This window comes from Tetranychus urticae, chromosome 3 (assembly GCF_039701765.1).
Source record: "Tetranychus urticae isolate SD_2017Ah chromosome 3, NJAU_TeUrti_SD_1.0, whole genome shotgun sequence".
NCBI lineage: Eukaryota > Metazoa > Arthropoda > Arachnida > Trombidiformes > Tetranychidae > Tetranychus > Tetranychus urticae.
The window spans coordinates 1639069-1664896 of NC_142960.1; the positions used below are offsets into that span (position 1 = coordinate 1639069).

The 25828-nt window shown below is 31.2% G+C and overlaps 6 protein-coding genes across 9 annotated transcripts in view; 4 read left to right on the forward strand and 2 right to left on the reverse strand.

Moving 5' to 3' along the window:
- The first annotated feature begins 182 nt into the window (after positions 1-182).
- On the forward strand, positions 183-2100 carry LOC107366000 (1-acyl-sn-glycerol-3-phosphate acyltransferase delta). Its single transcript, XM_015933580.3, has 5 exons — positions 183-658; positions 967-1282; positions 1349-1533; positions 1602-1803; positions 1901-2100. Exons 1-5 carry the CDS (start codon positions 305-307, stop codon positions 1996-1998), a joined length of 1155 nt encoding a protein of 384 aa, XP_015789066.1. The 5' UTR covers positions 183-304; the 3' UTR covers positions 1999-2100.
- A 488-nt stretch (positions 2101-2588) lies between these two features.
- Positions 2589-4451, forward strand: LOC107365984 (popeye domain-containing protein 1-like). Its single transcript, XM_015933565.3, has 2 exons — positions 2589-3403; positions 3547-4451. The coding sequence occupies exons 1-2, from the start codon at positions 3374-3376 to the stop codon at positions 4423-4425; spliced, it is 909 nt and encodes a 302-aa protein (XP_015789051.2). The 5' UTR covers positions 2589-3373; the 3' UTR covers positions 4426-4451.
- An 816-nt stretch (positions 4452-5267) lies between these two features.
- On the forward strand, positions 5268-7893 carry LOC107365983 (uncharacterized). 2 transcript variants are annotated; one of them, XM_089269243.1, is made up of 4 exons: positions 5268-5404; positions 6073-6162; positions 6216-7157; positions 7228-7893. In XM_089269243.1, the coding sequence occupies exons 3-4, from the start codon at positions 6270-6272 to the stop codon at positions 7783-7785; spliced, it is 1446 nt and encodes a 481-aa protein (XP_089125369.1). In that variant the 5' UTR covers positions 5268-5404; positions 6073-6162; positions 6216-6269; the 3' UTR covers positions 7786-7893. The 2 variants fall into 2 exon arrangements, with proteins under 2 accessions (XP_089125369.1, XP_015789050.2); XM_015933564.3 differs by having other exon boundaries at positions 5362-5404; positions 6073-7157.
- A 269-nt stretch (positions 7894-8162) lies between these two features.
- On the forward strand, positions 8163-9304 carry Vps24 (vacuolar protein sorting 24). Its single transcript, XM_015933533.3, has 3 exons — positions 8163-8326; positions 8408-8891; positions 8955-9304. The coding sequence occupies exons 1-3, from the start codon at positions 8282-8284 to the stop codon at positions 9095-9097; spliced, it is 672 nt and encodes a 223-aa protein (XP_015789019.1). The 5' UTR covers positions 8163-8281; the 3' UTR covers positions 9098-9304.
- Positions 9305-9445: 141 nt separating this feature from the next.
- Positions 9446-12810, reverse strand: timeout (circadian regulator timeout). Its single transcript, XM_015933532.3, has one exon. The coding sequence runs from the start codon at positions 12671-12673 to the stop codon at positions 9506-9508; it is 3168 nt and encodes a 1055-aa protein (XP_015789018.2). The 5' UTR covers positions 12674-12810; the 3' UTR covers positions 9446-9505.
- A 141-nt stretch (positions 12811-12951) lies between these two features.
- Positions 12952-25828, reverse strand: part of cpx (synaptic transmission protein complexin) — a 47795-nt gene continuing 34918 nt past the window's right edge. For all 3 annotated transcript variants that reach the window (XM_015933393.3, XM_089269245.1, XM_089269244.1), the window contains one exon: positions 12952-17561. In XM_015933393.3, coding sequence (XP_015788879.1) covers positions 17488-17561 — 74 coding nt within the window. In that variant the 3' untranslated portion in view covers positions 12952-17487. The remainder of the gene's footprint in view (positions 17562-25828) is intronic.

Here is a 25828-nt window from a genome sequence, read left to right on the forward strand (position 1 = left end):
AAAATTCCAAGCAATTCTCTGATTGTTAATCAAAAATTTGTCAATAAGATAAGCAAAAAATGAATTTGTTTTGAAAAGGGCAACAAAGTAAGCGCCAAATGTCAGTTACCCAGAAATAGTAACTTCCCCTAAAACTGGTTACCTAGTTACTGAAGTACAGACTTTATAAATTACTGTATGATGTTAATCTGTTTGCATTACAATGATGATAATTATTTCATTCTGGTATGAACTTTAATAACTGTACTCTTTATTTTTGACTTTTTTCATAGAAATTTAACTATCTCTTTTTTGTTAACAATCAATGGAAATTTCAAAATATTTTGAGTTGAATTTGGTAATTGCTTCCTTGTTTGGTGTCATCTGGATCATCAGTGGTCTAATCTTGAATATATTCCAATTTTTAATTTATATTACCGTTCGTCCAATAAGTCCTTATGTCTACCGAAAAATAAATTATTACTTGATTTATTCGAGCTGGTCTCAAGTGGTTGCACTTGCTGAATATTGGGCTGGATGTACTTTAACCGTGCATTTTGCTGACAAGGAGTCAGCAAACTGTCTTGGTACTGAGCATAGTATCGTCCTGATGAACCACAAATATGAAGTTGATTGGCTCTTCTCTTGGATTCTTTCGGACAATTTCCGTATTTTAGGGGTAATTATTACGACACACCGACTCCAAATGTATTACCTAAATCTAAACCAGTAACTTACATCTAAATTTAGGTATTACAAAATATTTTGAGCACTCTAGGTGCTTATGATAGTTGTTGAACTGATCATAGTTACCAACAGATTACGGTTATATACATTTCACACTCTTGAGAAGCTCTTAATCTTTGTGCAATAACTGATGGCATGAGATTCACTCTTCAATAATGAACTTCTATGTAGAACCACTCTATTCATCAACTAGTTGTTAATTTCCCCTGTTTGCTTTGCTGTCAATTTTTTTTATATCAGAGTGCTAAAGGATTCGCTAAAAAAGAGATCAGATATCTTCCGGTTATTGGCTGGGGATGGTTCTTCTGTGAAATGATTTTCGTTTCAAGACAATGGGAAAAAGATTCACAGCATCTTGGACCAAGTGTAACACGTTTAATGGAATATGATGATGTAGTAACTTTACTAATATTTGCCGAAGGAACTCGTTATACTAAAGAAAAATACGAGAATAGTGTTACATATTGTAAAGATAAAGGCTTAGATATTCTCGAGCATCACTTATATCCCAGATCCCGTGGGTTTGTTTACACCATTAATAAATTGAAAGACAAACGTAAGTAAACATGTTTACGCATTCATTTATTTCTCTGAATAATTGTTTTTACCTCTGTCTCTCCAGTTCCTGCCATCTACAACATTCAGATTGCCTTTCGCAAAGAAGATCCGCCCCCAACATTGACAAGTATATTGAGGAGACAACCGCTGCACGGTTACATGTATATTCAACGAGTGCCTATGAAAAATATACCAAAAGAAAGTGATGAACAGATTAGCAACTTTTTGCTGGATGTTTATAAACAAAAGGTTATACTCACGGTTTACTTTTTCTCTCACAAAATTCGTTCTAACTAATTTCTCTCATTTCCGTGCAGGATCAATTGACTAACTATTTCAACGAGCATGGGAAATTTCCCGGAGAACCACCAATTGTCTTAAAAAGAAGGCTAGCACCATTGGTTCAAACATTATTTTGGAGCTTTTCCGTTATCGCATTACTTATATATTTTATATATTACTTAATTACATCAAAAAGTTACATTCTGCTGACAGTGACATGTCTTGTGATCAGCCTCGGTTAGTATTGATTTCCCTGTTTCTTTGTAAAATAGGTCAAATTTAATTTGAATTAATTTTCCCTTTTGCTCTCTTTTTTTCTCTTTGTATTTTACAGGATTCATTTCATTTCTCGTATTGGTAAGGTCGACCAAAACTAAAAAAGGATCATCCTATGGTACAACAAGTCAAGCACAAACCAAAAAATCTTTATGACAAGTTTTCTAGGTTATCAGTTCACGAGATTCACCTGCAGAAATTGTCACTTGATAAATATTAGCTTCTGAAGGAATAAAATATTTACTTTAACTTACAAAACCGTCAAGTTTGTTTCTATTCTACCATTGAAACCAGGATTTTTTAAAAATCTATTATCACCACAATTTCTTCCGGAATTCAAATTAGAAGACAGTTGAATCGTAGTTTTCCAGAGAGAATGATCGAAATTATTTCTCCTAATTTATTCATTACAAGATGAATTGTCCATGGTGTCAATCATTGTCAAAACACCGAAAGGATAAACTAATAACATATAAACTAATCAGAATCGACCGTTTTAAAATAGCCTATTCAAAATCAGCTTTCAAATGTTGTCAAACCTCTAAAATGTATGTTTGTAGGGTTAATTAATTTTATAGCAGCCTTGTTTTTCCTGTTATAAACTAATGATTTGTTTATTTTTAGGAAAAATTTTCCTTTATACTGGTTCTATTACTATAAGAATGAAACACGTTATTGATGAACTTGTTTTATCTCTAACTCGATATTCAATTTTGAAGGATGATAGACTTATTATATTATACTGTGATTCATTTACTCTGTAGCATGCAAACCTAGTAAGTCCACTCTTCCTTGAATAACCTTATTAATCTTGAAATCAATGTTACTATCGCTGACAAGATGACAAAGGTGCTAAACAAGTTGAAAATTATGAGAAACCAAATAACATAGCAAATCAATAAAAATGACTCCAGCTCTGAATTAATTCTAAATGTGAATTTGATTGCTGACTGATTCATAGTTTTAATTCATTGAATCTTCAACGCCTCATCTTTTTTACTTCTATCAAAACAAGTTACCATCTTGACAAAACCAACAATTTTTTGATGAATGAAATAAGTTTTACAAGCTTTCGACTTATTAAACAAATTAATTTTATGTAAGATTTAATGGTTGAAATTAGATGACATAGAAAGTGTTGATATATGCTGCCTTAGCCAAACTGGATTTAATTGAAGATCGAAAGCTATTGTGATAGCCAATCAATACCAAGCTCAGTGATCATGCATTTTGACTCGATCAATATTTTGTTTCAGTTTCGACGCAGTATCAATATGCGAATAATTTTGATTGCAGAATCGTGAACATACCATCACTTGGTTTTTTGAATCACTGTTATTCAATAGACCAATGTGATACAAAAATTCAACCGTCTCAATTAACACCCATCCTGATGAAGGAATGTGATATTCGACTGCAAATGTCCTGAACAATTGAATTGCCAAATTAACAGTTCTATTAGCTTGTGCCATTGAGTCTAAATTTTGAAAGGCTTTGCAATAAAAACCAATCAAACTAATCGTTGATTGAAATGAACACAACTGATACATTCTTATCAAAGGTAAAGACACGTTCCTTATAACAATTTTACATTTTTTCATTCTCACATAATCGTTATTTTGTACAGCTATATGCCAAGCTAATTAACTGTAACATATCTTTAATATCATAATATCTAATTGATTGCTATTTCTCTAATGACAGGCTGAATCATCTTTGAGAAACTGTAAAGTATGGTTTGGTTCAAATGACCCGCTCTTCTCTCTTTTTCAAACTGTTATTTTGTTGGCATTTTCAGTTCCCGCTAACTTCAACATAGCTCGTTTCATACACAAAGTAGTTTTATTTATTGGTTATGGAATCGGATTAATTTGGGCTGCAACTCGCTCAATCAATGGATGGAACTCGGATTCTCGTTCATTATTAACATGGTATGGCCTTTTCCTGGTTATAAATGGATCTCAGCTGATAAATATGCTCATTCAACGGTTTCTCAATCAAATACCTCGACATCTTCTGGATCTTTACACCTCAACCTTTCAGCCTCTTGGAGTTACACCGAGAGATTTTCTGGACTTGACTAAATTTGGAACCATTTTAAATCTATACTCCAATGAAACCTATGCCGTTGAAGGTTCCACTAAATTAGGAGAAAAAATTTCCATCCTTCTCTCTGGAAAATTACGAGTTACATTTTCAAAGACATTTCTTTATGAAATTGAGCCTAACAGATTTATTGATCCATTCGAGTTCAAATACCAGTCTTTTTATTGTCTTGCAGATAATCGACTGTCTTCCAATTCAAATTTTGAAACAAATTATGATGATAGATTTTTAAAATATCCTAGTTTTGATAATATTGAAGAAAGGGAAACAATGTCAGTTTCTTATGCTAATGGTAAATGTTTTACTCCTTCAGAGGCTAATGTTTATCAAGTGACAATTTCAGCAGATGAACCTTGTAAGCTATTAACGTGGAGCACTTCCAGTTTTGTTGAATTTTTGGACAGCCGTGAGCGACTGAAATGTGTTGTAGATGCTTGTATTGGTAAAGATATAATTCACAAGCTTTATGGTTCTTAATAAAAGCTGCCTTAATTAGAGTAAAACCTAGTTTCCAAAGATGTGTTCAAAACAAAGATTAAACCAAAGTGGAAACAAGTCACATAATAGCCATTCAGGATATCAATCAATTTGTGTTAATATTCAGCCTGTCAATCTGTCTAACACACCAAAATAGGTTGAAATGTAGTTCAACAACAATTTAATAATTTTTAAAAGCTGTAAGGAAAAAATACAAACTAACTCAATCAACTACTGCTAACACTTTTGGGTAAGAGTACTGATTGAGTGCAAAATTTCGCCAATTGACTCACCTTCAAATATGGCTCTTTTCACATATTCACAGTTGGACTCTTGTTTACTCCTACAGCTAATTGATTTATCTGTTCATATATCATTCATCGAGGCATTCAACTTTTAATGGTAGAATTTAAATTTCACCAGAAAAATCTAATTAAGGTTCAATACGCTGTTTTCCTCAGAGGTTGAATTTAAACTTGAACCTAATGCATTGTTGAATCAGCTTCTCCTGTCAAAGATAGTCAACGTCTTGAGATGACAAAATAGAGATGAAATTTATCTTAATTTATGCTCAAATTGACCCAGGATAGAGCAACATGTCTTAATTAAGTGAAAATACTAAATGTTATGACAAGTTAAATGTTAGCTTAATGTATCAACGTTGTCAATCAAGACCAATTTTACAACCAGTATTTTGACTAAAGTCGTGTATCAGCAAGTGGATGCCAAATTTAATTTGGCTTTGATAATTTAAAGTGATTAGGAAAGTTAGCAATATAATGCTTAACTCTACCTAAATCCTTGGATAGTGAAACAAAAACGACCCGAAAATCAAGCCAATCAGTTACCCAAATCATTGAAATTGAAATAATAACGTCTCTTCCCATTATGTATCAATAATGCCTAACATTGAATCTCCAGACTTGTTTGTCGCTATTGATATTCATCTGCAATGTGGACGGAGTCACATGTGATCTTGGTAAGAGTCAAAATTAAATTCATAGTTAGATTGAAAAATCGTATAATCTTATCAAAATCTTATCAAATGGCAGTAACAATGACCTGAGCTGAGTTTTCTCCGAAAGAAAAATTCGTAAGAAATAAACTCGGAAGTGTTTACTTACTCTTTTTTGTTGCAGTTATGATGATAATTATCAGATAAATAAGATGATTGTTGATGTATTAGTTCAAAGAGAGGTTGAGAGTAAGGTTGTCATCTTTTGATATGTTGATGTATATCTTGGAGCTCATTGTCAATGGCAATTAGCCAGCAAATTCACAGTCATAACTCGATTCTCGGAACAATACAGTATAACTACGAGATTTTAAGAAGCAATTTTCAACACCAAACAGTAATCATCATCATCTTCATGTTGATCATCAGCATCACTGACAGCATCATCTCAATGAAATAAAGAGATCGAGAGAAGTGAGAGAAACTGGGAGAAATGGAAAGTATTTAGTCTTAAAACAAACAAAACTTGAGTTTATCCAGTTTTGTCAAGATCTGCTTTCACTTTGTGTTTAAATATAATAATAATAGATTGAAAAAGACAACGACAATTGTTCAAAAAATAAACTCTACTCTTGCATCTATAATGAAGTTAATAACCATTTGTTTGATTTTGTTGCTATTCAATATCTTAGGACCGACTTTTATCCATGGACAAGCGGCTAGTCGTAAAAAGATGATTGAAGAAATGAGTCAAAACATGAAAGAAATGGAAACAGCTTTTGGTAAATTGTCAAATCAACTGAAATCAACAGAGGCTAATTTAAATCTATTCCAGGATAAATTGAATGTTGTACTGAATACAGTTGAAGTAACCAAGGTGAGAACCCGGATGATTGAGGAAAAGTTTACAACATTGGAATCAAAGTTGGCCACAATTGAAGAAACGGCAAAAACAAGTTTGGCGCATTTGATCAACAGCTCTGGTGCCACTGGTGTAAATAACCGTCTTGAGTCTACCGAGAAAGGTTTACTCAAGATTATGAATGTTTTGACTGATTTATATGGACTGGTTAAGGAGAACCATCTCAATGACAAACCAACATTATCCAGAAGAGGTGAATCCGATTTTGAAAGTGAAAGCAACATGAGAAAGATTGTCCGAGAAGAAGTGAATATCTTGAAACACGAGCTTGCCAATGATATGAATATTACTGGATTAACTGGACGATTGGGTGAAGTGTTTTCCATCATAACCAATATCCAAGAAAATTCAGTGAACAATAAAAAGCCTGGTGTTGAAGATGACTCAAATGGTAATCAATTAACCAGTCAACCTCGTGATGAGGTTTGCTCTGACTTTTCCAGGTTAAGAAATCAATTCTCATTTGCTGTACAAGAGCTTCGTAATAACATGACACTTGTTATGGATACAATTAACAAAGGCAAATGTAATACATTGACATCAGCTGGATCACCAGTCAGCTCATCAAGTGCACCTTCGCCATCATTTTTTGTAACATTACCAAACGTCAATCAAGCTGACTCACCTCGACTAGATGGGTTGACTCAGCGTATCAATGATTGTCCCATCATGGATCCTCGCCTATCTTCAAAGCTGGACTGTACTCATTCTAGACCCAATTTTCCTAAAGATTGTGCTGAGATAATTACATCAAACTCAACCTGCCAATCCAAAGTGTACGCAGTTAGGACAGGTTCACCTTTAAGAGTCCAAAGAGTCTATTGTGATATGGATGACAATGGCGGAGGTTGGACGGTAAGTAATGTTAAAGATGTTCATCTCGATAACATTTATTTATCATCTTATTAATTTTGCTTTTTTCAAGGTTATTCTGAGACGAGGCAAATTCTCAGAGAAGAAGCATCATGTTGATTTCAGGACAAATTGGCAAACATACAAAAGAGGATTTGGTGATATTGGTGATGAATTTTGGATTGGAAATGAAGTGATTCACCATTTAACTACAAAAGAACCTCAAATCCTGCAAATTGATATGAAATCGTTTTCTGGTGAATGTATTTCGGTTCAATTTAAAAAATTTGTTGTCGCCAGTGAATCAGACAATTACCAATTACAAATTGATGAACCTTTTGGACCCAACAAAGAAACGGCAGAGATATTTTTAACTTTTAATGGCACTTCTTTCATCACTAGCGATAGAATCAAAGATTCACAAAGATTTGCTTGTTTAAATCTATTGACTGGAGGCTGGTGGGTCAACCCATCAAGATGTCCATTGGTCTATTTAACTGGATTATATAAGGAAGTTGATGTCCGAAGGGAGGTTGACACTGGAGTCAGGTGGATGACATTCAAAGAAAATGAATCTCTTCGAGAGGTTCAGATGAAAATTCGTCCCTTCTCCTTCTTAAATAAAGTTTAAACATTTAAAATTTCAATTTAATCTAAATACTGTAATCATGCATTCATAGTTATCTTTAATGTAGTTGTTTTTACATACCTTTTACAAATAAACAATCAAAAACTCTAATTTTCCCATCTTTGATATAATAATTACTGATATGAAATGAAGAAAAATATGAATTGTCATTTAAAATGGAGTTGCAAAGGTAATCATTTCTATATTTTTCCAAAATTTTTGAATTAATTGAAATAATTAATTAGCAAGAAAATTAGAATAGATTATGAATAAAATTAATTGAATTGAAACTCCTTCAGGCAATTTTAACAAAAGTTTCGTTCATATTTCCCGGCACTTGTTGTGTTGTTGCTTACAGTAGGCAAAATACACTTGACACTTGTCGTTATAGATGAGTTCATCATAATTCAGGCATCTATTTAAAATTGGATAGATAATGATTTCTAGTTAGTTTAACAGAAAATTTAGCAAAATTGAACGTTCCAAGATCCAAAAAATTATGGGTCTCTTCGGTAAAGAACCTCAAAAAACACCGAAAGATCAGGTGAGTTATCCAATCTTTATTCAATTTGGTTTTGTTTTATTTGTGATGTTATTTTATTATATTTTGTATTTAATGTGACAGGTTAGAGAATGGAGGTCAAAATTAAGAAAAGAAACCATGGCCCTTGACAGGCAGATAAGAAATATTCAAAGAGAAGAAGCAAAAGTGAAATTATCTCTTAAAGATGCAGCCAAAAAAGGTGATAGAGACTCTTGTGTTGTTTTGGCTAAAGAATTGGTTAGATCGAGGAAAGCTATTAACCGTATAAATGTATCAAAAGCGCAAATTAATTCCGTCATGCTAAATATGGAACAACAATTAGCTAATATTAAGATTGCTGGTGCAATACAACGATCAACTGATTTAATGAAGTGTATGCAAAATTTGGTCAAAGTTGGCGAAATTTCCGCAACAATGCAAGAAATGAGCAGAGAAATGATGAAAGCTGGAATAATTGAAGAAATGTTGGAAGAAACAATCGACGAGGCCACTGGTATCGATGATGATGACATGGAAGAGGCAGTTCAATCAGAGGTCGAGAAAATCTTATTTGAAGTAACTGCAGGTAAGCTTTTCACAATTATCAACATTACATCGTATTCTGAAACACCTTTTATTTCATTTCAAGGTGCAATGGGCAAAGCTCCAGAAATCTCAACTAAGGAACCGACCGCTAAACAAAGTACCAGTAAGGTCGTTGAAGAAAAAGAAGAAGAAGATGAAGAAGAAATTACCGAAATGCAAAAAAGACTAGAAGCGTTGCGAAGTTAATTTATCGAGCTATATCTTCGCCATAAATGTGATTGACTACTAATGTTTATTATATCCTATTTTAAAATAAACATCAATTGATGATGTTTAAGCTACATATTATAAAATATCGAATCTGAATCATCTTTAAATTACACATTAATAACCTAAATAATCTTTTATCTCAATGAGAAAACAAAAAAATGAATTAAACTACTTATTTTGGAATTTTTTCCCATCATTGACGAATTACTTTTTACTTGATAAATTTTGTTTTAATGTAATATTTCACGGAGTTAATATAGGAACTGGAAAATACTCTACAACTTGTTACTATTGAATAATTTATTAATCAGATATGAGAGTAAATTTCTATGAAAAATAACATTCCTTTATTGGAAATAAAAACAGATAGATGTTTAGTCATCATCAATCGTCATCACTATCATCTAAAACAATATTTTTCTTTCTCTTGGAAATAATAACTTCACCGTCAATGGTTTCAGCATCACTTAAATCATCAGCTAAATCATTTTGGGTTGCTCCTATTATAGAATTCTCATTATTTACATCATTTTCAAAATCATTGTCAAGACTGTCATCATCGGCTGCTACTTGATTAATTACTTCGTCCATATCAATAAGATCATCATCTTCGAGTTCATATGGATTGAGTGATCCAGGTTGATCTTGAAGCTCTTCATAATTTACATCAATGACTTCATCATAAATGGTAGGATTATTTTCAACGGGCGCATCAGGCTCAGGAGATTTTGACTTTTCTTCAGGAACTTTTGGAATTTGCGTGCTTTGGAATTTGGGATTAAATTCATCTGCGTCATCTGATAACTCAGATAGATCATCATTTCGATTACCAGGCCGGTCATCTCCCGAGTCGGAATCATAAGTTGAGTTAATGGCATCATCTTCACCTTTCTTTCCTTTCCTTCCTTTCTTCTCTTTGCGTTTTCGCTCTTTTGGCTCAGGTTTAACATAATTCTCTTCAATTTCATGCATTTCTTTCTTATTTTTCCAGAATAGAATTTCCACTAAAAGTTTATCGTTACCTTTAGCCTGACTAACAAACTCTTTGATTATGAATCTTGCAAAATTCCTTATTTCTGAGAATTTATTGTCTCTATCTAACTTGCTTATTTCAAAGCATCTTTGAAATATCCTGAAAACTGAAAGCTGGAAGAAGAAAACAGGAGATTTACAGTCCAAGGCAATTCTGTGAGCCATCCGAAGTATCGCATGATTAAGTATTTCCGAATTTATATCGAATTTTTTCAACGCTAAGCAATAAGCTTTTACGACCTTTGAATTACAGTATTTCAAAATGAAATCTCGAAGATAAAATGCTCGCTCTTGATAAGCAGATTCATCGTTTACTACTCCATTATTTTCACCGTCTTTCTCCTCTTCGTAATCTGATACTGGATCTTTTTCTTTATCCGCCAATTCTTCTTCATTCTGATTTTCAGCATTGTTTTCATCAGCAACAGCATTTTCTTTGCCATTTTTCTCGATTGGTTCTTCCATATCTAGATCAATCCACTTTTCAGTAGCGATAATTCTGTGCAAAATAGCTACTTCCTCTTCAGGAGATAAGTCTGGAGCTCCAAAAGGTGTATCGTCGTAATCGTTGTATTCTTCTCGTGCATTTCTACAAAGTGCTAATGCGAGTAAAATTTTCCTTTGTTTTAAAAATTTGCTTATTCGATATAAGGCATCTTCTTTCTGGGCATCTCTAGTCTCTTCAGACAAAACATTAAAAGAAAGAACTTCCACTTCATTATCTGAATTTGGTAATTCAGTCTTTCCTTGAATAGCCTCGTCCAATTCAAAGACTATTTCTTGCCATAATTTTTCGACTAGTTCCATTTGTTGTTCCTTTTTTTTCTTGGCAGTCGGCTTCCTACGTTTTTTCTTTTTTGTCTTGACAACGAAATTTTCATTCGACTTACTGTAAAGATCTAACATTTTGAGGAAGACGTGATTTGTTTCAATCAAATCTCGCAGAAATTGTGGGCTCATCTTTTTTTCGTCATAACCAGAAATTAGATTCAGCAGTAGTTCACGGTAGTCGAGTTCATAGAATACTTTGTCACTCATGGTTTTAGCAAGATACAACAGTCGCTCTTCTTGTGCATGTTTGATCGAGGCAATTGTGAAAAGAAGCTCTTTGTATGCTTTTAGAGCAATGTGAAGTCTTCTTGACCAAGCCGTTATACTGACTCTGTCAGATCGAGCGTTCGCAATCTGATCCATAAATTCTTCAACTTTGGTGTGCAAATAGTGGAAATATTCAGTATTGAAAGTTTCTTCGATATCACTTGGATCTCCTTTCGAGTGTCGATTGAATTCCATGAAAAAATGTGCGGTGAAAAAGTAATATGTTTCATCATTTGCTATAGCATTTTTGTTTTCCAATGCGCTTTTAACGTATGCCATAAGGGAATTGTAGGATTCTTTCACAAATTTTGAACAGAATTCTTTCAAAAGTTTCCGTACTTTGATGGATGGACGACGAAATGTGATTCCAATATTATTATATTGAACAGAACAATCATCTTGCATAGGTGCACGATTTTTTGGTTTCTTTGTTCCAGCTTTTTCAATGTCCATACTAATTTTACGAGGGTCTTCAGTGGTTTTATGATAGATCAAATCATTTTCACCAACAGATTTGAAATTTTTCACTAGATAAGTTGAATCCTTGAATCGATTGAATCGGGAAAAGCGGGAGAGATTTTTCATTTTCTTCTCGTGTTCTTTTATCTGATCCAATTCTTCACTTTCAACTAAAGCAGCACACGTTTTGCGTTTCTTGTTTACATGACTACTTCGATCTTCATCTAAAGTTAAGAACTCAGGGCTTTGAGCTCGCAAAAGAGATGTGATGATTTCCAAAAGATGGAAGCAGAATGGTTGAGTTTCATCGTGAGATGATAATTTAATTAAAGCATCGAGAACACCAGACTCTTTAAAGGTGATGATCATATCTTCGGCAATCATTTCATCGTCATCAGCACCATGCACAAGAAATGTGTCAATTGGCACATGTAAAATGTTTCTAATAAATATTAAAATTCTTTCTAGTAAAATCTTTTCTTCTTCTGATTGATCGATAACATTCTTGGCTGTGATACTTAACGCTTTTTCGATTAACACCTTCCACACTTTAATATCCCTGGAAAGTTTTGTTTTATATACACGAAGATAACCATTGATTTGCAAAAAGACTCGTTTATGTTCAACATTGTCAGGCATTTTTTCTTTATAATACATAAGAGCCGGATAAGTGAGTTGATTGAGCAAACGAAGAGTGTATTCACCAATTGCTTCATTTTCCAAGAAATAATTTCTCACAATAGGTAGAAGATCTTTCTCTACAATATTCATGGCACCAAGGTGACGTAAAATCGGAAAAAGAGATCCATCTCTTTTCAGCATTCGGATTAATTCCTTAATACATTCAACACTGTCACTTCTTAATCGGTAGTCTTTCCCATTTTCATCCGGTTCTTTTCGGCTATCACCAATAGAATCAACAATTGCAGTAACATCCTGAATAACACGATTATACTTATCCATGTTATTAATTTGGGAAATAATTTGATGACAAGAATAAAACACAATTAAAAAACAAGAGCCATTAAAAGACGATCACAAAAATTTGGGCAAGAAAAATAACAAAAAAATTACGCGGGTTTTAATCCTGCAATGTTTTGTTTCTTAAAGAAACTCAACGCCATCTAATGAATAGCAACCAAGCTATTTTGGAGTCGATCAATTTTGAAAGTTTAATTGTTGATTAAATATTGACCAGAATTGTAATGTAATTGTGATCAAAATAAATGAAAGTGATGAAGTTATTTGAATTTTTTTAATTTATTTGCATTCTTATTTTATAACTTTACAACAAAATGATGTTAGACTTTCATCTCAATATCTCAAAGTTGTTTTTTCAACCAATAATTATTACAATTTATTTACTAATGAGATGGAGTTGAAAATTAAAAAGCAAAATATGAATTCAATGAGAAATTAAATAATCAACAACAAAAATTAAAGGTTGATACAAATAAAGGTAAATGAGGAAAACAAAAGTTGATAGTTGATGAAGTTGATGAAAAGCTTCTAATGATTAGTTATAATAATGATTACATTTGTATATTGATTTGGTTTGTATTTTGTTTGTTTGTTAACCAATTCATCTTTTCAATTTTCAAATAATTAAATCTTCTTAATCTTATTCCAAATATTTAACATGTTAATTGATGAGCCATCTAAAGTCCAATTAAGTTGGAAAATAAATTCTTATAAATTAATTTAAATGGTTGTTAACTTTAGTTAGTAATTAGTGGTTAACAGCATTTCATTTTAACCACATACCATGTTATATACTTTATGTTTCAATAGATTTCAATTTTAATAAGTTAAACCTTTGTTTTCATCTGATTTACACAACATAATTGCAAACATAATTTATATTTGTCATTTGATTTCAAACCAGCATTTTTAGCTTTTGCTTTTGGTATTACATATTATTTAAACAATCGTTGATAATTAATCAACTCAGCGAGCTAATTGTTAATCAATGTTTCTGAAGCAAAAGAATACAAAAAAAAGGTAAAGAAACCAAAGCAAAGGAGAAATGAAATTGGGTTTAGATTGGGTTTTCATTTTAGGTTTTTGGGTTTGGGTTTGGGTTTGGATTAAAGTCTATGACTTTGGGAAGAGATTGGAGTTGAGAAGAGGCCAGATTAACTCTTACATGTTAGTTAATTGTTATGGTTATAATTGGTAAAAATGAAACGGTGTTAATAGCAAGGTAGATTGCAAGCAAGATTGAGAGTCTGTTGAGTTTTTTGATTAGCTGGTGGTAACATTAAATTTACAGGCTATTATTAATTTGACTTTGAGCGAATCATCTTGTCAGTGTGAATTGAATCATTCAATTTAATCAATAACTCTCAATCAGACTTATCTTTAGGCACAATTTAAATTAACTTCACTATTGTATGTTCAGTATCTTTGGAGAAGGTTTAATGGTTGCAGGTTTAGCTTTTGTTTCTGTGTATAGCAACAGTCTAATGTAATTTTCACTGTAGAGTATCTGGCAGCTTTTCACAATTTCAATAATAATTGATTGGGTTTTCCGTGTTCTGGTAACGTAATGATGATAATAATAATGGTAATAATAATAGGTAATGTTAATTTTTTCTCAATTAATTAATAAGAAAGATTAATAGAAAGATTTTTGTTATGATTAAAAGAAAAAGGAAAGACAACGTAGAAGGAAACTTAACTATAGATTTAACTATGAACTTGGGTATGATAACAAATTAATGGATGAAAACAAGGCAACGATAACATACCCAGTTGATTGAGATGAAGCAAAGATGATGACGATGATGATGATGAGGGCGAGGGTGAAGGTGATTATGAGGACGAAAATGAAAAATGATATTCTGTACAGTATATTATCATTGGAAACATTATTTTTTGGGTTTTGTCAAGCCGTTGGTTACTTCAATTATCAACGACCTGAGCAACTGTTGTCTTTTTGTTTTTTTCAAGGAAGGATCAGTTTCTCTCTATTACAGTTATACTTATATGTATTTATATAGATGATTAATTTAACATATTGATGAATAATTAGGTGCAAATAGTGGGTTGAAACTGAATTAAAGAAAAAGGAATAAAAAAAATAACAAATGAGAAACCAGAAAATTTTGTTTCTCGCGCCCTTTTTGGTTGACCTAAGGATTTGGATCCTATCAAGATCAACTAACCGGCTAAGATTTATTAGAGTTTGTGTTTTGGTTTTACTCGTTAGACATTTTTGTTTAACGCTAAATGAGACTAATTGATAAATTAAATATTTAAATTAAGTTTTTTCTTTTATAAGTAAATGGGAAACAAAAAAGGTTGGAATAACGTAAATCAAAATGTTGACACAATTCGTTGTTTGAGCTACCTGTTTGGGACTGGATCAAGTAACCAGACCATGTGAAGTTAAATGTGAGTTGTGATTTTTGTGTGAGTGAGTGTGTGTGTGATTAATAAGTGTTTTAATTTATCGGAAGATTATCATTATTATTATTATTGTTATTTTTAAATATTTAGTGCAACTCTAGGATAATGTGATGTCAATCTGGATTAAAGGTTAATTGGTGGAGCAGTCAAGTGAACATTGGATAACATGATGGAAGGACAAACAAGCAGCAATAATGACTGGAGTGAAACTTAGGGAAAGCTGATTAATTGTTATGTCTAACAAGATATAAATGTTGCATGCAACTTTTATATGAAGTGAATCAACTATCATCATCATATTATTAGTGTTATTATTTGGGAACCAGTGAAATGGACCAAAAGGAAATACAGGAAAAAAGAAATGCTAAAAGCTAACCATGTGTGTTGGAAAGTCAAATTTCTATTAGCATTGTACTAGCTGTTGCTAAGTTAGATTTGAGCTTTCCTATTATATTAATACCTTTCGATGGTTTTTTATAAATCATCATCATTTGGATAGTAATGCGTAATTGAGCGTCTCTTAAATTGCACCTAATGTATTCGATTATTGTAATTGTGATGATTTGTGTTTAGGATGTTAGCCAAAAAAAGCAAGGTTTTAACGAAAGCAACAAATATAATCAACTTATAATGAGGATAGATATGATAAAAAATAAGAATAATAATGAATTGTATTTCAAAATAAATGAGTTAAATTTGCTTTCTTGCTTTACAGTTGCTGTTGTTGCTGTTAGTCTCAGGCAACTTTAGTTATTAAGGAATAGTAATTGAAAGGTGAAACTTAACACACAAAAAAGCATAATTATAATTGAAAGGCTGTTCGTTGAATGTTAAATGTTTGAGACTTGATGTTCAACAATAAGAAGCTTTTGTTTTGTCAAGACAATTACCTTTTTGTTTCCAGGTAATTGATAACTACATATTACCATTATTATTATCATTACTATTTACAATTTTGTAATTTGTAAGGTGATGTTTTTGCTATCAGATGACAAAAAATCTGACAAAGAAAAAAATCATTCAATGAAAACACCATTCAGTAGGAAAAAAATGAGGGCATTGAAGGAGTTAAATGAAACTGAGAAGAGATGTTTTCTTTAAATCTTTTACTGGGTAAATTAAGGAACCTTAATAATGTAGTTTGTTTAATTGACTTGAGCTTGGCAAACTAGTTTTCAATAATAATATGTAATAATAATGTTGATGATGATATAAAAAACTAAAAATTTGAAGGAAAGTCAAGACTGAAAGAAAGCTGAAAAACAAGACAAAAATGAACGGCACTTGGTAATTTATTAATACTGGAAACACGCAAATTAATGGTCTAATTGTTGCTAATAATGTTATTTTCACCAATCAATTTAAGCATCTCTAGTTGCATAAAAGCTGCCAGTAAATGTTGAATGTACCGTAAAGCCAGTAATAACCAACAATCTGAAAGATCATTAATTTGCAAGCTTCTATTAACAATTAACCCGCAAATCATTCATATTTGTCTTATCCATCATCCAGTCTAATTTCAATCAGCAATCAAGCTTTACTATTTATATATTTATATTTGTTATATTTACTTATTATTATATATTGAATCACTCAGGGAAGTTTGTCAAATTTCACTTGCTTTTGGCCTTTTCTTATGCTTGTTCCCATTATTAAATGGGGAAACATGAAAAAAACTCACATCTTAATCAGTTAATTATATCATCAAATCAATCAATAATAATATCTACATTAACTGACGATTATTAAAGATGATAATAAGAGCAAGGAAACCCAGGAAGGAAAGAGGACCAGAAAAGAGCTTAACCAGAAAAAAAAACAAATGTCAACCATATTTTGTTTCCTTGATGTTGATGCCGTAATTGTTGTTGATTACAGCCTGATGACGATGATGATAATGGCGATGAGGATGATGAAGATGACTAAATCAATGATGTTAATTCAAAGCACAGGGAAAAAGCAAACAATCTCAATCAATGATATTTAGTCAATAGTACTAGAAGTAATAATTAATCAATCGGTTGAGATACTTTGGAACCGTTAAATGTTCAATCAACTCCAACTGGTTGTTTAACCCAAAAAACGTTTCAAACACCAATTCCTGGTTTCTCCAATTTTTCTGGTTCTTTTGGTTTTTACTTTAGTCTTTGGTTCAGTTTTTGCTTCCAAGTCTCTAGACTTTTCTGGTTTGTTTTTCATCTCCTCTTTTTTTTTGGGTTAACCAAGGTTTCCACTATTTTCAAATTTACAAATTTGCTTTTCTCGGCTTTAATCGTTTCGTTAATTGCTTGTATAATAATATATGCGTAAGATTCTGGTGTGTTAAAATGAGTTGATTAAATGAAAATGTTTAAGGACGATGATAATTATTGAATTACACATTTTCCTTCGATGGTACTTTTCAATTCGTTTACTTGGGTTTCTATCGTTGTTTTGATTTCTGTAAACAAGGGAAGAAGAAGATAATTAAATGATTAAATTAACGTTTTCAATGTAAAATTGGGTTAATCAACATATTAATGTCATGTAAGTTTCAACTCTTTTGTTTTCCTTCACTCAACTTCCGATCATTTTTCATTTAATTTCCTCTCATCCCTTTCAAGGGAAAAACAAAATTCATTAGATGAATCACAATTTGTGTCTGCTAGTCAAACTGATCATTAAAGATGATTAAAGATGATTAAAGAGATTCATCATAACTGACAAACAATTTAACAATATATTCATCTATTTGTTACAATTGTTCATCTTCCCAAAAACATGATTAAATGAAGAGCAATGATAAAGATTGACAAAAACAAATTGCAATTGAGAGTGAAAAAATATCAACAATAAGCCTCTCTTGACAATTGCCTAAAAATAATAAGATAATTTGGAAACCCTTTTTTTCTGGTAATAATGGTAAACGAATGAGGATTCATTGTACATTTGAAGAGACAAATTTGTTCATCTTTAAATATGTAATTGAATCTTGAATATAATCAACTTTTTTCTCCTCAAATATTTTCTTTTATTCTTATTCTGAATCACAGTTTTTATCTGAGGCTATCAAAGGTTAGAAGGAGAAAAATGACTTTTACCAAGAAAAGATATTTTCAATTATATTTGCTGTTACATCAAATTTCAACTCCTTTGAGAAGCTGGGAGTGAAAACGGCGAAACAAGAAAGTTTTACTTGAAACTTGTATATGATTATCATCATGATGAAAGTGTCAAACTCATTTGCATTCTTATAGTGTTATTACAGGCCTTTTCAAATAAATATGAAATGGCTGAAAGGTATTCATTGGTAAATGTATTTAGCTTTGATAAACTTGCAAGAAGATGAAACATGAAAGAAAGGATGAATTTTTCTTCTTCTTTTTCACCTTACGGCTATCATCATTTAGATTAGTTAAACATGAATCACTGATTATTGTAACATCATCATTATCATCTTCTAATCATGTTTAGTTGATTGGAAAATGATTAGCAAAACAAAAAAAAAGGAAAACATTGAAAGGAAAATGTCTTTTCTCCTTTTCCCATTTTCTGGTTTTTCTGGTTTCATTGCTAAACAATTGTGCTTTTCATTTTCGCATAACTACTTAATCATCATCAATTATGTGATCACAAATTAAATTGTTTATTGAGCTTGTTCATTAATCATATTACTCTATGAATTGTGTTATTTCCATCATTCTCATGATGATGGGTACAACATCTCTGACTTTTTATGTTGATCAAATATTGATCAATTCCCAGTTGCTTTTTCAATCAACATTGAAATGTTGATTGTTGTATGATCAAGGAGAAAAGGAAAGATGAAGATGAAGGATAAACGATGGAAATGATGGAAAGAAGGTAAAACTTTGAAGCCTTTTTATAACATGTGAATGGTCAAGTGGTTAGTCTAATTGGTTACACTTGAGATGATTTGGTCAATTGATCATTTCGTCATTAACCAATGTAAAACAGGTCAACACAAAAAAGTCTCAAATGATGAGAAAACGTTATTAAATGTTATTAGACTCATTAGATATTTTTAGGACTAATCATTGAAACAATGAAATCCGAAAATAAAATACACTTGAAAGTATTATTTTTTCACTTACACTGTTTACCATTCATTTATATTGATCAACAAGCTTGAGATAATCATGTTTACACTTGTGTGTTCAAAGCAGCCTCTTAGGTCACCCATCAACACTGAACACAGAGTAAAGTAAACATTTCATGGTAACTTATCAATATTTTAATCTTGAAATCGGTGGTTGAACCTGATTAAGAAAAGCATTTTAAAAGAGATTTTAAAAAATCAAAATTGAAACAAATTTTCACTCAAGTTGACTTTAAAACTCAAATGTTAAGGTGACTTCAATTGTTTAATTATTTTTGAATTGCTTTCCTTCAACAAATTGCTTTCAATTAGTTTCAAGTAAATGGACAAATATTGGAATGAATAAACCAATTTTTACAAAAGATGTTCAAGTTATGAGAAAAGGTTTCCATTGTTGGAGATTTGCTTTCAATGTCCAGAATCGTATTGAATGTCCCTTTCAAATTGATCAGTCAAGTTTACATGAAATTGATAAAAATATCCACTGAATTAACCTTTCAATTTGCTTTACTTTCAACTTCTAATTGAGTTAGAACGATCTTTGCGATCGAATCACAATTTATCTTTTTATAGTCGAGATAAAAATGCTATTCAAAATCGAGATTATTATTCAAAAGCTCAACTGAAAAGAAAGAAAATCAATCGATTTCTCTTCGTTATTGATTATTCAAGTTGATAGAAACTCTAATCATTGCCTAATTATGTCCTCAATTTGAATCAACACGAATCAATAGTTATCAGACAATTCAATGATTATAATGATTCCAGAGCAATTTTTTACATTAACATTAACCCATGAGATCAAGATCAATGGCAATCTTTTCAAACTTGGATAATTAAATGGCTTGTTAAATTAGCCATTTATTTTCAATTGACAAATAATAACTGTTAATTATCATCAGCTTTGGCCTAATATTTATTCATTAAGTTAATCATCTTATAATGATGCAAGTAAAAATAAGCATTTTTTCCCTTGCAAATTATAATATTTAATACTAATTAATTCATTTGCAAAAAATATAATCATATTGATTGATTGAACCACTTCTGTATCTTTAATCAAACCTCTTATTTGTTGCATAAAATTTTACATTATTATCAGTATGAATATTCATCAACACGAACATTTTTTTCACTCTTTAATTGCAATCGGATACTAATTTCAAATTTTAATTTAGATGTTAATCATGAAATGAATATTCAACAGAAAATTCCATTTCATTGGAAACTAAAATAGTAAAAGAATTGAATTTTCACTCCAATATCAAAAGCAACTCAAAGTCAAATTTCACTCCCAAATAAATTGGATAACAATTCATTCCAACATTTGAGTAGATTCAATGGAAATGCTGAAATTATTATTGTTTTGAAATTGAAAAAGAATGAAAATTCTTCATGAACAGTTGTTTTCCGTTTGAAACCGCTCAAAGCTGAGTTCGAAAATCGACTGTTGGAAGTTTCACTCCCAGATAAATTGGATAACAATTCAAGATCCAAAGTTGGTTAATAGATTCAATGGAAATTATTATTGTTTCGAATTCGATTGAATTTTCTTCATCAACTGCTTTCCGTTTGGAACCGCTTAAAGCCTGAGTTCGAAATCAACTCAAGTTTCACTCCCAGATAATTTGATAGTAAAACAGAAATAACTGAAAGTAACGAATAAGCCTTGCAACTATTTTCACTCCCAGTTTTATTACACTTGAAATGATTATTCACTCTTCACTTGCAGGTTACCTTCAAGACGCATTAGCGGTTATTGATCGATAATTGTTGAGCTGAAATTGACGTCTATTTCAGGGATTGAATTAAGCTTTTCCCTGTGAATCAACAAAAGCTTAATCTTTTTGATCAAAAGTTTGAAACCTTTTTTTGCCTGTTCATAAGTAAAGCCGAGTGAAAAAAAGGATTAACGAATTGCATGGTTTATAAGCTGATGGACCTTGAAGGTTATTTTGTTTATTAACCTCAACTGGTCATTATTATTGGCTATTCTGATTCAACACTGGGAGTTGAACATAAACAGATAACGGAATTAGAAAGATTGAGAAAAATGTATTTTTCCATGTTTATCCATAGGAATCTAAAGATGTAAATATTGTCAATATTCAGAGGAGAATTTGAAATTGTGTCTCAAGTTGAAAGGGAATCATGATAATGATCGATTCAATTCTGAAAGGCAAACAATGAGTTAAATTGTTCACAAAAGCCTGAAGCAGATGACATTGAATACAAATTGCATGATCAGTGTTTGATGCAACAGAAAAAGGTTTTGATTTAAAACATTAATTCTCAAGTTGATTAAATATGTTCAACTCATGTTGACATTTTGTATTTTCAAATTGGTTATCAAAACTGAACTTGAATTGAGAAGAAAAGATGAAAATTGATGAGAAATGTAATGACATGGAAATGAAGGAAAAGCTGACAATTTTTCATTTGTATTAGACTTAACAGCTTTGGGACAATTGAGCTTCAATTATAATATGCAAATTCAATATTTATCGTGTTTTCTTTACGAATAATACAAATAATTCATATTGAAAAATGTACTTCAATTTGAATCTGATTAAAAACACTTTCAAATCAAAATGTTTTATTGCAAAATAAACAGCATTAAAATACAATTTCAATAGTTGCTCTAATTTGATATAATTCAATCCATTCAATCCATTCAATTGAATGGCAAAAATGTCAATCATATGAAAAGGCAACAAAATTGAATCAATCAAAAGGTTGATGAATATTTGAAAAGGGAAAACGTTAATTAAGTGCAATCAATTTAGCATTAGAAATGAGTTTCTGAGAAAAGTTCAGTTAATCCGATTAATCAGACAGAAATGGGAAAAAGTCTGAAAAAGCAAACAAAATGGAAAAGATTTAAACACTAATAGCAATCAACATTAATATATTTATTGATTTACTTTAATGAGCAATTGAAATGCTTGATAAATGATCAACTCATCTGAATCAGAATTTTCAGATTTCTCTTTTGTCCATTTCTTTGAACAGTTCAACTGTTATACTTTGGTAACCATTTTATCCAAGCTTATCCTCACAAAATGAAGTCTCTTTTGGGTCAAGAATGATATTTCTGGAAAAGTCAAAAATTGTTCAATCTTTCAATTCTGGCTGAGAAAATTTAAAATTCAAAAAACGCTAAAAATATCAACTTTTATCCAAGATGAAAGAATCAATCAATCAATTTGCTTCTCTTAATCATTCTTACTTCAAGCAAGTTGATTCAATTTATAATGTAGACTCGAAAATCGATAAAATATTTCAACCTTTCTTCTTCATCTTGATTCAGCTTTTGTAAGCAATCCTTACATCATTTTTACTTGCCTTTCATTTCTTTTCCAGTTCCTTTCATGATCATCATAAAGTTCTGAAAAAAGGTTCTTGAAGAGAGAAAAAATAAAACCTAAAATGGGTCAAGTTTTTGCCAAGTTTCATGCTGGATCAGATTAAAGTCAACAGAAAACTAATGAATGATTGTAAATGAACATTTCAAAGTTTCATCTTGTTCAGTGTGTTTGGTGTTGATGAATCTTGAAAAGTATCTCATCATACAAACTGTAGATAAATTGAGTTGATCATTTTGCTCGCTATTTTTGATTCTCTCAACCTTTTTCTCCCTTCACTTGATAATATATTTGATTCCCTGAACACGATTCCTGTCCTATTCACCTTCAAGGCTTTCATGAGAGAGAAAAAAAACAACATTCAATGTTCCAATCCATCAGAAATGAACATTTTCATCCATCATCATTCACCCATTCATTCATTCACACTCAATCCTTCACTTTAAACGGAAGCCAAAGGAAACGAAACATTCAAAATGTCTCAAGATTGTTAATCAACAAAGACAAATTGTCTTCTCATGATCAATGAACATGGAATTATCTTCAATTCCCAAGCACTTCATGGTCCAACTTTCTTCAATTATTAACGCCTTTCCCAAAAAATCCAACCTTAGATCAACATTGACTTCAGATCAACATTTTTTCACCAAAACTCTTAATCCATTGACATTTGCATGTAAACGTGATTTGGTCTGAAATGCATTAAGTAAAAGGTTTAAGAATTTTGGAGAAGAAAAAAAATCATTTTTCCTTTTTTCTTCCTGTAAATGGATAGTCAAATTGAATAGAAACTTTGGGTGAAAAAAAGGAACCACAAAAAAAAGACTTTTCACCTTCTTCATGCCTTCAGTGCTATTAAGGTGAAAAAGCTTTTGTTGCTCACAAGTCAATTGAATGATGCTAAGTGATGTTGTTGTCATTTTTGTTTTCACCATTTTTTACCTGTAAAAGGTTCCTTTCAATGACCAAGTCTTTTGGATGAACTTTACTTTGAGAAAATTTTTCTTCCTTTTATTGGTCACTTTTAAATCTTTTAGATCTTTAGATACATTAAGATTGGTCAAATGTTCATCTTTCCAACTTTCAACTTCTTTTAACTTATTTTTGGTAAAGATAATTGAAGTGAATAATGCATTGATTGAAATGTAATTTCATTTTTAAATCTGAGTTCAGTTGTGCAGCCCTGAAAATCATTTCAATTGTCAAGTGATTTGTAAGTTGAGTTTGTATTGCAAAAGCGCTCTCGTTACTCAAGGGAATGCAACTTGTTTCCTCCATTAAAGTATATCACTTGCCAATGATCAAACTATCAATTTGAACAACTCTCGAACTACGAGAAAAAAAGAAAACATTTCAGTCTGAAAAGTTGAAATGTTTAGACTGGAATTTTATGAATAGTTAGTAGACCAAAGAGTTTCTTCATGGAGCATTTCATTCCCATTATTTGAACATTTACATACTTAACTGATTTCACTCTAATCTCGTCTAATCCAAAATTATTTTCAACTCAAATTATTCCATGAAAGCCTTTTGACGAAATCAATTTTTCGTAAATCAGTCAACCTCGAAAAAATGGTGCCACAGATAAATTCAGATAATCAGATTGTGACAATTTTACAAATCAAAAACATTTTACTTTCCAAATTTCAATCAAATATTGAAATTTTGACACAAAAAGTTAACAACAAAATCAAAGGTTTCAAATGAAAACAAATCAATACTTGAAATGAAAACACTTTTCAATCAAAGACTCAACTGGCCATTTTCAATGTAAACATTTGACCAGAAAAGTGAACCTGAACATCATTTGACTGACAATTGAAATGAAAACAATAATCACAATTAAGGTATAAAATGATAAAAGCCTAACAGGTAAAGATGAAAACAAGTGACAAGAAAAATGGTTAAATGAAAGTAAAGGTATTAAAGTACCTCAATTCATCTTGAACAGTTAAAATGAAGACGATTGTGGACAATCTTAAAGACACCTTTTTATCTTGTTCAATTTTCATCCTCCTTTGCCTCCATCACTGTACTCATTTCAAATGGAACCTAATTACGGTTCTTTGGTGAAAACAAGATTCTCTCTTCATTCCTATTCTTCCATCTTCCCTGAACATTCCCTGCCCTTCTGTCAACTCCCTTGTTTCCCTGTAACTTGTAAATCTTGGTAACAAACAAAAAATCCTTTTTTTCACTTTACCTTACAAAAGAAACAATCTCAACTCATTCCTATCTGACCTTTTTTTGCCTCTTTCAGACTTTTTTTCTGTCTCTTTGTCAACTTGTCCTTTAACCTTTCAAGCAAACACTTTGAACACCTTTAATTCAATTGCTAATTTGATTTGAGGAGCGAAAAAAATACATGGAAACTTATCAATTTTAATTGAACCCAAAAAAAGTGCTCTTAATGGGAAATCTCTATGTTGATGGTTTCTGAGTTTCATTATATTCCTTATCATTGTCATTATTACTTATCTTGAACTCAAATAGCCTCGGGTTTATTCGGAATGAAATATTACGAGTTTACTTTGATTAAATGTTATCTTTTTGCTCATCTTTTTACACTCAAACAATCTTTATTATTCTCATCGTTTCCAGTCATCATGATTATGTTTAGATGATAAAAATGATGTTTACCTTTGATTATAATACTGTTAACTGGATGATGTTTTCATTGAAAACATTACATTCACTTGATTACAGGAAGACAAGAGATTCACCTGACAAAAGTTCAACATCTAATTGTACAAAAAGTCAAAAATCCATGAAATCGAAACAAAATTTTCTCCAAATTTCACATTAAATTGAGAAATTCAAAGTTCGTAAAATTGGTTGAAAGCAAAACTGATTCCTGATGAGCTTAGTTAACATGAAGGTTGGAAATTCAGAAAATTCATGAAAAAGAAAAGCGAATAAATAAATTCATTTTGAATTCGCTAGTGAAACACAATCATGTAAACATATTGTTTTACTGAATAAAATTTCACTTTAATCGTGTCATGAAAATGAATGAAAAATCGAGAGACAATTTCAATCCAACAAATGAAATGCAAATGCTTCACTTGCACTTGATTTTTTGCATCAATTGAAGTTAATTAATGTTTTAATTTTAAAACAATTGAACAATTGAAAGTCAACTTTTCTTGGACAGACCAAAGGCAAACAGAGAAAAGTAAATAACGAAAATAGTTGACATTTATTTACTTTTATCTCATCATTTAATGTTCATTGTTAATCGTC

Bases quoted from the DNA above. Each gene is read 5' to 3' on its own strand.
- timeout (XM_015933532.3), bottom strand. From the start codon at position 12,673: ATGGATAAGTATAATCGTGTTATTCAGGATGTTACTGCAATTGTTGAT.
- LOC107366000 (XM_015933580.3), top strand. From the start codon at position 305: ATGGAAATTTCAAAATATTTTGAGTTGAATTTGGTAATTGCTTCCTTG. The intron at 659-966 runs GTAATTATTACG...TTTTTATATCAG, and splicing joins ACAATTTCCGTATTTTAGGG to AGTGCTAAAGGATTCGCTAA. The intron at 1,534-1,601 runs GTTATACTCACG...ATTTCCGTGCAG, and splicing joins TGGATGTTTATAAACAAAAG to GATCAATTGACTAACTATTT.
- Vps24 (XM_015933533.3), top strand. From the start codon at position 8,282: ATGGGTCTCTTCGGTAAAGAACCTCAAAAAACACCGAAAGATCAG. The intron at 8,327-8,407 runs GTGAGTTATCCA...TTAATGTGACAG, and splicing joins AAAAAACACCGAAAGATCAG to GTTAGAGAATGGAGGTCAAA. The intron at 8,892-8,954 runs GTAAGCTTTTCA...TTTCATTTCAAG, and splicing joins CTTATTTGAAGTAACTGCAG to GTGCAATGGGCAAAGCTCCA.
- LOC107365984 (XM_015933565.3), top strand. From the start codon at position 3,374: ATGAACACAACTGATACATTCTTATCAAAG. The intron at 3,404-3,546 runs GTAAAGACACGT...CTCTAATGACAG, and splicing joins CTGATACATTCTTATCAAAG to GCTGAATCATCTTTGAGAAA.
- LOC107365983 (XM_015933564.3), top strand. From the start codon at position 6,114: ATGATTGAAGAAATGAGTCAAAACATGAAAGAAATGGAAACAGCTTTT. The intron at 7,158-7,227 runs GTAAGTAATGTT...GCTTTTTTCAAG, and splicing joins ACAATGGCGGAGGTTGGACG to GTTATTCTGAGACGAGGCAA.